Source organism: Varanus komodoensis, unplaced genomic scaffold (genome assembly GCF_004798865.1).
Source record: "Varanus komodoensis strain SLA01 unplaced genomic scaffold, ASM479886v1 scaffold104, whole genome shotgun sequence".
Classification (NCBI taxonomy): domain Eukaryota; kingdom Metazoa; phylum Chordata; class Lepidosauria; order Squamata; family Varanidae; genus Varanus; species Varanus komodoensis.
Window position 1 is genome coordinate 953,024 of NW_025335289.1, and position 9,462 is coordinate 962,485.

Genomic DNA, 9,462 nt, shown 5'->3' on the forward strand with positions numbered 1-9,462 from the left:
GGGGGAGGGGGCGGTCGTGCGGGCGCTCTGTTCAAGCTCAGAGGCGCTGCGCCCCGCGCGCCCGCACGGCCCGGCCGGGGCCGGGGCCGGGGCCGGGGCCGTGGCCGGGGCCGGGGCCGGGGCTGGGGGCGGGGGCGGGAGAGTCGGAGCGCTGCCGCGGGCGTGTCTCGGGACTCCGCGCGCCTTCCCTCCCGGGGCCTCCTGACTCCTCCGTAAGGCCCGTGGGTCCAGGGGGGCTTCCTCCCGGGTCGTCGTGGGAGGATCGCGCCCAAAGGCATCTTTTCCGCGCCAGCGCTGCGCTGCGCTGCTCGCGCCCGGGAAGGGCCTGGGGTCTTCGCGTCACAAGCAAAGGCGCATCTGCAGGCAGAGTCGCGTTGCTGCGCCTGCGTTTGGGGGCTCGTGTCCGATGCTGTGGCAGCCCGAGTGCTCTTCCGAAACCCGCAAGGGCAGGGCGGCCCCGTGACCCTCTTTCGCAAGGGAGGGACATGTGGGCTGCCCCACTGATGTTTCTTTCAAAAGGAAGAGAGAAAATGCTGAGGCTTGGGTCTGTGGAACTCACTGCCACTGTTTTCAGTGACGTTCTCAACTGGATCACACCACTAGGAAACGCTGCGTTTAGCCAGTGCTGCTGGAAACAACCTGGTGCTGCAAGAAACTGCGCAGCAGCAGGGAGGGACGGGGGGCTGGCAATCAAATTGTGTGGGTGAGGTGGGACGAACTGGAGGGCGGTGTGGAAGCAGGTGAGGAAAGGTGGTGTCACCGCAGCCTTTCTCCAACCTGGCGCCCTCTAGCTCGGTTGGAGCAGGGGCTGGTGGGAGCTCAGGCCAGCGCATGGCCAGGGCCCCAAGGTGGGAGAAGCTGTGGCAGCCGCATCTCTCCTCCGGGTGCTGGAGGAATGCTCTCTTTGCAAACGGAAACGAGGCACGGGTTTCTCTGCACTGCTGGGACACAAGTCTGGCTCAGAACTTTTTTCACACTTGTCGCATGCTCTGACACACTTCTCGGTTCCCGCAGGCGGATTGCAGTAACCGAAAATACCGTGCAAATCCATTGACAAAGGCATATTTGTGGGGAGAATAAAAGTATTCGTTTCTTGCATCTCTGTGCTGCCCTACAATGGAAACTCTCTGGGACAACATTTAAAACACAACAGACTTTACCATATTGCGTTACAATTGCTGGAACAAAGCCAGACTAAAAGCTGGCCGCAGTGCAGAGAATGCAAAGCTCACGAATACAAGTTTTAGAGACAGGGGGACTAAAACTCCGGGGGAAATTAAACAAGGAAGCTGGAGAGACTGCAGTGAAGCGGCTGAACAAGCCGCTCTGAGGAGGGTATTTCACCAGAGGGGATCCCAACACCGAAACGGCACTGGGCTAGGCGATCGCGGGGGCTCCTGCGGCCCCTCAGTCCCGGAGTCCAGTCCTCTGCCAGGACATGGGAACGCTGCCCTTTGTCCTAGCCTCCCAAATTTCCTTTCCTGATTTGGAGTCTGACGTGGCCAGTGGAAGATGAAAAGCGGGGAAGCCCGAGAGGACCCAGGCCGGAGAGTCCCCTCCTGGGGGGGCCCTGCCCTCGCTTCGCTTCGCAGCTCCTTTGCGGGACCCCCGCCCGCATTTCAGTGGCCCTTGGCACCCCTCTGGACTTGCGTGCTGGGATGGGTGGTTATTTTTGCACTGTCCGTAAGGTGATGTCGCTAGTCCTCTTTAAAAAAGGCAGCGACTGCGTTTTAAGTCCACAGTTGGGCAACTCCTTTATCAGGTTGCAAATTCCACAAAAAAGCCTGATTTTGGATCCCTCGGAACGCTTCCTCAGGCTCAGACGCCCCAGGAACAGCACTGCCCAGCTGCAGAGTTCCGGTTTGTTTTTCTGCTCATGGACCAGTATTCACAAATACATTTTTAATATGCATTTCGGTAAATGCTGCCACAAGAGGAGGCTATCTCAATTTTACTTTATTTTTTTAAGTGGTGAAAGCCTCCAGAGCCGATAATCAGCGGAAACAGCTCACTGGGGATGACTCTGCTCTGGCCTTTTTGGCTAAGCTCTCCCTTTCCCACATGCTGAACCCCCCCCCCCCCCCCCCAACCTTCCATTTCATACCAAACTAATTGGGGGGAAATGTCTGCCCCTCGGTTTGGAATGATCCAGGTGAGGTGCGAATTCTTTGCCACACCTTTGCTTCTTTTGAGATGATTCAGGTGAGAGAGGAGTGGTCTGGCTTCGCCTCCTGTGAACGTCTCCTAAATCCTCGTGATTTCTCAGTTTGCAGATAAACTTTGTCAATTATGCAGATGCTTAACAGTTTGGCATATGCCGCTTTCGGACCGCATTGTGCCCCTGGGGCCTGGCTCCCTCAGCTTTTAACACCCAGCCGTGCCTCTGGCGTGACGCCACTCCTTGCCCCCCCATGCAGGACTTGGGGTAACGCGGGCCATCTCCGGGGGCTAATCCCTCCCGGGTTTTCAAGCTTCTGCCCTCCCCTTCTGCCGGCAGGACCCGGAGTGGGACGCGCCGCCTGTGCCGCCGGCTCCCTTGCCGTCCGGCTTGCGCCCCCGGCAGAGCCGTGCGGAGGCCGCCGAGATCTCCCTCTGGACTGTGGTGGCGGCGATGCAGGCGGTGGAGCGCAAGGTGGACGTCCACGCGGGGCGGCTGCTGGCTCTGGAGCAGCGGGCAGGGGTGGCGGAGCGGAAGCTGTCCGGCACGGAGACGGCCCTGGCCGAGTTCAGCCACCACCTCGATGCGCTGGGCACCCTCGTCCAGGAGTACGGGCAGCTCCGGAGGCGGCTGGAGAACATGGAGAACCTGCTGAAGAACCAGAACTTCTGGATCCTCCGGCTGCCCCCCGGCGCCAGCGGAGAAAGTCCCAAGGTCAGTGGCAGCGGGATGAAGATGGGGCGGCCCGGGGCATTCAGCAGCCCGGCTCGCTGCTCTGTGTGGGCCGGGGCCGGGCTGCAGAACCTCTTCCAGCCCAAGGGCCGAATTCTACGCTGGAGTCGCTCTCTGGGGCTACACAGCAGGGGGGGCGGTAAAGGAGAAAGGGGCGGCCCCTAGCTGATCCACGGGGGGGGGAGGGGACAGCCCTTTGGGCCCCGTGGCTGCTCTTCCATCCCGACTGCCCATGGGGTGCCCCAGCCAGTGGAGTCCTTTTGCTCCTGGGTGATCACCGTTAGCTTAGACTTCTGAGCATGTGCAAAGCACCCCTGGCGTGACGAGCCTTTCACATCCGCCTCAGATTCATTGCGCAACGAATGCTGATGCGACTCCAAGGAGCCACAGCAGCTGTGGGGAGGCTGGGCCCCCCACAGGTTGCTGGACTGTGGCGCCCTGTGGTCACGAACTCGGGCCAAGGAGCGTGGGCCATCCAGGGCCTGGTCATCTCCCCCCCAGCGCACCCACAATCGCGCCCGTCTCTCCCCCACCCCCCAGCGCGCCAGGATGACGGGCACGTGCGGGGATGATGGGCGTGATCGCGGTCATGCTGGGGGCGGGGAGATGGCCGCGATCTTTGCTGTTCTTTGTCACTTTGCTTTACATTTCCCTGATTAAAAAAAATAGTTACGGAACGAATTAACCTCATTTACACTGAACCTTATGGGGAAATTTAACTTGGCTCACGACCAATTTGGGTCAGGACCAGATTGGAATGCATTACCGTATTTTTCCGTGTATGGGACAATACTTTTTCTTTAAAATATTTACTTCAAAATGGAGGGGCACCTTATACACGGGGGGCAGAGAGGAGAACTGAGGGCGCGCTAGGGGAGAGACTGGTGCGATCGTGGGCGCGCGTGCAGGGGGCCGGTGAGGCAGCGTGCGTGTGCGGCAGCCGCTCGCTCACTTGGAGATGGGGAAGAAAAGTGGGGGGCGTCCTATACATGGGGGCATCTTATAGACAGAAAAATACGGCAAGCTCGTGAGCCGAGGTACCACGGTACTCACATTTCATGCATGCCTAATTGTACCCATTTTAGAGAGGGGGAACTAGTGGCCCACGGAGAACAGCTCGGTTGAGGTTGTCGCGATGGGGCTGATGTTGAACTGAGGTGGCGCTGCTGAGCTGTGGCTGCCGGCCCGTGCCCAGCGGCAACGCTGGGTGCCAGAGACAAGGCTGCCCCCCCGAGCTGAGATCCTCGTGCCAACCCCGATCTGGCGCTCTCGGACGGATCACGACCGTGCCCGTCGGCAGCCGGCTGGCCCCTTCCCCCAGAGGCCGGCCGGCCGTGCCCCGTCCACCCGCCGAGCCGCCCGTCCCGCTTGCCGTTCCAGGTGCCGGTGAGCTTCGACGAGGTCTCCGTCTGCTTCTCCGAGCAGGAGTGGGAGAACCCGGGCGAGTGGCAGAGGGAGCTCTGCAGGAGCATCACGAGGGGCCGCTGCGAGTCGCTCGTCTCGCTGGGTAAAGCACGCCCGGGGCGGCGCAGGCCCGATCCTGCGGTGCAGAGGCAGAAAAAGGCTCGCGGCACGCGCAGGATCGGGCCTCTCGGTTTTCCTGCATTTGGTGGGCTGAAGCCGGGGGTCCGGTGGGGAAAGAAAGGGGCTCCAGCGCACGGGACTGGGGAGAGGGGAGGGGAGACGTGAAGGGCGCGAGGCGAGGCGGGGTGGGCAGGTGGACTGCGCCTGAGGAGCTGCGCGGAGGCCTCCCCGGATCGTCCCTGCCGCCTCTCTTGCTGCTGGACTCCCAGGAGGGCAGCTGGCCAGGACCTCGCTGGGGAAACCAGGCCTGGGGGCCCCAAAGCGTTGCCCACCTCCCTTTTTCCCTCCCTGCAGATTATGCCATTGCCCGGCCGGACCTTCTGTCCCAGATGGAGCGCGGGGAGCAGCCCGGCGCCGCGGATCGGGTTCGTCCCGAGGAGGAAGGCGCCCCCAGGCAGATCGGCACAGGTGAGCGGCGGCCCGGCCGAGAGGCACTTCTCCCCTCCCGCTCGCTGGCCCCGCACTGCAAGCACGGCAGGCGCCGGCCCCGGGTGCACTCGCGTGGCACGCAGCCGGGGGCTCCGCGGGAGCCACCCTGCGACCACTGGGCGCAGCTCCTCCGGCGAACGGTCAGGCAGTTGCTGGGCCTGTTTTGGTCTTAGGACTCAATTCAAGGTCAAGGGAGTCTGGGGGGGTACATTTCAGGAGTGGGTGGGGCTAAAGGGGAAGTGGGCGTGGCCAGTGGCAAGGGGGCGTGGCAGAAATACCAGAAATGCCAGCATGGCATAACTTAATGCCTTTACGGACAGGACCCGGTTTAAGGGCTGGCTGTTCAGCCTCTGAGGCTGGGGAAGAACTCACAACAGTAGAGAAAGGATCCCCTGATTGGTGGTCAGGGAAAGGAGGTGACTGGGCTGGGGAAGGGGCTGTGGGGGCTGGGCTGCTGGGGTGCCCACCCCGGCCTCACCCGCCTTCCAGGCTCGTCGTTCTGAGGCGACGTCTCCGTCCCGGAGCCCCAGTCCGTGCTTCTGGATGCGCAGTGAAGCAGCCCCAGTGCATTTTTCTTCTTAATTCCCAGAATTCCCGCCAGCCGTGGGTGACGCCATCGCTTTTGTCCAGGGGGAGATTGCCCCTGCGGTGGGCGGATGGGATTCGGAGGACGGGGTCCCAGGGGCGGACAGCAGCCCAGGTGAGCTCAGCACCGAGGAGGGGCCCCTCCCGGCCATCCGGGCAGCTTCGCCGGCAGCCGTGGCGCTTCCCCGCAGGCCAAGTGGGGGCAGCTGGCTGGCACGGCAGGGCAGCGGGTGGACACGGCCACTGCTTGCGGCGAGTGGGAAGGGGAATCCAATCCGGGGCAAAATTCTTCCCTCTGGAGCTGATCCGGCAGCAGCGGGAGCAGTCTACCTGAATGCCGAGGGCTTTGGTCTTGGGACTTCTCAGCATTCCCCGACCAAAGCCGTCCCCGCCTAGCTGTGGCTGCTCCACAGAGGTGGGGATCCACCGGCACCCGCCTGATGGCACGTCTTTTGGAATTTGGGCGATTCAGGGGCTGGGGAAGGAGGGCAGGCACCCGTAGGGGTTCCTCAGGTGGGGAGATGGTCGAGCGCGGGAACAAGAGCGGGATGCACGGGGGGTGGGGAGGATCCGGCTTGGCGGGGGGTCTGCGTGTTCCCAGGGGGAGGGTGGCCTGCAGACATTTAAATTCGGCTTGTCAGGTCATGTGGTGCTTGCAGGTTCAACCTGAGTTGCCCCGGCAGAGCTGCCCTTTGGGAAGTCCTTCCGTTATCAGACACATTTCCTGGCCTGGCTCCTTCGCCCGCCCTGCTTCTCTCTTCCTCCCCACGAACTCGAACTCGCATTTTCTAGCTGCTTATCTGACCAGATGCTCTGGAGGTCCTGAAAGCAGCGCCTCTTTCCTTCGCAAGACAGTTGTGATTGTACGAAGGGACTTCAAAAAGTTTCCGCACTTTTATATTTTATAAATATATTTTATATATTTTTTGCTGATAGTATTAAAAGGTTGGTATGACGCTAGGAAAATGCATCACAAAGGCAGGTGACTATGCAGAAAAGTGATTTTTGAAATTCACAATACAGTTTAAAAAAGTGCAGAAACTTTTTGAAGAACCCTCGTAATTCGCAGATTCATGCTTTTACTTTGTTTTGTTTTGTTTTTTGCATTTCCCCAAGTCCCCCCCAAATGCAACGTCACCAAAATAGAGGGGTTATTTATTCATTCAATTGATTATATTTATATTCCACCTTTTGCCAAACAATGGCACTCACTATGGAAGGACAATAATTTGCTGTTCTTCGACTTGCTGCGGTTGATTCAGGACCTTTGGCGCAATCTGCAACGTTAAGAGGAATGAGGCCAGTTCCCCCGCTCAGGCTGGGAGGATGCGCTGGGCGCCTGTGTCCCGGCGCTCAGCTGGTCCCCTTCCCTCGGCAGGTGCGGGCCTCTTCGCCCAGGCGTCCCCCGGAGACGAGGCGGAGGCGGGAGCCGCGGAGGCATGTGGCGCGCGGCCCGAGACGCAGCCCCAGGCCACGCTCCCCTTCCCTGCGGAGGGCTTGGCGTGTGCCGCGGGGCAGCCGGGCGGCGAGGAGGCGGGCGAGTGCGGGCCGGACTTTGGCGACTTCACCACCATCATCGTCCAGGAGGGGGCGCTCCCGGGCGTGGCGCCCTACCTGTGCCCGGACTGCGGGAAGAGCTTCCTGTACGAGGAGCAGTGCCTGCTGCACCAGCGCACCCACCCCCGGGCCGCCCCCGAGCCCGGGGCCGGCCCCCCGCCTCGCCTCCGGCCGGGGGGCGGGGGCTACGCCTGCCCCGAGTGCGCCCGCTGCTTCCCGCACCCGGCCAGCCTGAGCAGGCACCGCCAGTGGCACGCGAGCGAGCGCCCGCACACCTGCGCCGAGTGCCGCAAGAGCTTCCGGCTGAAGATCAACCTGCGCCTGCACGAGCGCACGCACGCGGCCACCGGTGGCCGGGCCGGCTCCTACATCTGCGGCCAGTGCGGGCGCGGGTTCAGCCACCACTCCAACTTCCTGCGCCACCAGATGATCCACACGGGCGAGCGGCCGTACGCCTGCGGCGAGTGCGGGAAGACGTTCATCCGCAAGGAGCACCTGGCCACCCACGGCCGCCTGCACACGGGCGAGCGGCCCTACAAGTGCCCCCACTGCCAGAAGAGCTTCACCCGCAAGCAGCACCTCGTGGGCCACCAGCGGCTCCACGAGGGCCCGCTGCCCTGGCCGGGGGGCCGCCTGCCGCAGAAGCCCCCGCGCGGCCAGCCGGACCCGGCCGGCCGGCCGGCCGAGGCGTTCCCTCCGTAAGCAGGGTCTGGGGTCCTGGCGGGCCACATCCTGCTTGGAGTGGTGCTTGAGGGCCGCCGTTCCACAGTGGGCCGAAGGCAAAAACTGCGCAAAGGCTGGGAAGCCACCGGGGAGGGTCGGTGTTTCGGGAAGGGGGTGGGGCCGGGGAGGGGAAGGGGCCCTCTTCAGAGCCCCGGAGAGCCGGGCTTGGCTCCTGGACCACAGCTCCCTACACTCGCATTAAATGTGGCTGGAGCTCTCTGGCTGGGACAGAGACCCCCGACTGGATGCCGGCTGAGGCCCGGCTGGGTGGCCCCCAGTTGGAATGGGGGTGGGTGCAGCGGGCCCCAGGAAGGGCGTCCTTTGGCTAAGCACAGAGCCAGATTTCCATCCTTCCTCACAAAGGGGTGCGAGCCCCGGGGCTTCCCAGGTGCCTACTTTTTAATTTTCTGACATAAAAGTGGATTCTGCCATTCGGAGCCCAGGAGACTGTATTTATTTCTTCAGCTAATTCTTGGTGGTAAAGCATCGTTTTTGAACCCGTTCGGCTGTTTTCGCTGGGTCTTCCTTGAAGAAAGGTGCCAACGGAGCTTTCAGGCAAGGCACCTGGATGGATTCTCTCTGATGTGAGGAGTGTTCAAGAAGATGGGCCCAGTGCTGGGGAGTGAACTGGTGGGGAACGGGGGGGCTACCGAGGGTGTCTGGACCGTCCAATAAAATTCCAGGACCAGAGCAGGATGAGGGTTTGAAAAGGTGTCATCTACAAACAGCCTCGGCCAGAGAGGTGACATGGTTGTCCCTTGGGCACGGTCCGTTCCCCCCTCCCCGTTTATTGGGGAACAGTATCCGGCTAGCAGCCCCCTTCATGGCCAGCTGTGCGAGTGCAAAGTGGGAGGAAATTGGATTTGTTGGGAGGGGGGTTGAGCCCCCCTCAAGAAACCGGCCAGCGCCAAGAAACAATGGAAAGAAAGCCCAGCAGAGATGACCGGCTCTGGAAAGCGGCCGAGGAGGCACAATTTACCCTTGTGGCAAACCAGGGTGAAGCGGCAGGAGGCAGGCCTGGCAAAGCAGGTGGCAGGGGCTGGATGGGGCAGGCAGGGGGGCTGGGGGCCCACCTGCAGCCCGAGAGCCAAACTCCGCCTCGGAGGAGGTGGCAGGGGTGGCAAAGGCCAGGGGTGGGCACATGCCGCGCGTGGCCCCTGCCGTCGCCTAGCCCGGTGGCCGTCCTGGGGGAGGCTTTCCAACCTGGAATGGGGAGCAGGCAGTGCAAGGGCCAGGAAAACCTGGGGGGGGGGGGGGAGCGCAGCGGGGACCCAGGCCTGGCCGACCTTCGTCTTCGGCTGGATGCAACCGGAGCCTGGCCGGGGGCTTCGAGGGCCTGGGGACGGGCCGCTTGGAGAAGCGCTGCGGGAAGCGGGGGGCCCGGGCCGAAGACAGCTCCCTCGCGACCCTTCCCGCCCCTGCGATTGTCCGGCTGCCCGTGCGAGGAGGAGGAGGAGACGCAGCAAGGCGGGCACCCGGCGGGGGGGGGGGCGCAGAGAGGGTCCCTCGCCACGGTCGGAAGGAGCCCACACTGCTCCGGAAAGGGGAGGTCTGCGTGCGCCGGGGCCGCAGAGATGACCCGGATGAGCTGGGCTGCAGCTCCCATCATCCACAGCCCACCCCCAGCGCATCAGGAGGGCTCCAGCCCTGCCGGGAAGAGGCCGGGGCCCCCGCTCCGGATGCGCAGAACGAAG

General features: G+C 62.7%; 1 protein-coding gene across 1 annotated transcript; it reads left to right on the forward strand.

Annotated features, from left to right (window-relative positions):
- The first annotated feature begins 2,540 nt into the window (after nt 1-2,540).
- On the forward strand, nt 2,541-8,205 carry LOC123017897 (zinc finger protein 398-like). Its single transcript, XM_044419552.1, has 5 exons — nt 2,541-2,872; nt 4,271-4,397; nt 4,769-4,882; nt 5,493-5,603; nt 6,867-8,205. The coding sequence occupies exons 1-5, from the start codon at nt 2,612-2,614 to the stop codon at nt 7,745-7,747; spliced, it is 1,494 nt and encodes a 497-aa protein (XP_044275487.1). The 5' UTR covers nt 2,541-2,611; the 3' UTR covers nt 7,748-8,205.
- The last annotated feature ends 1,257 nt before the right edge of the window (nt 8,206-9,462 follow it).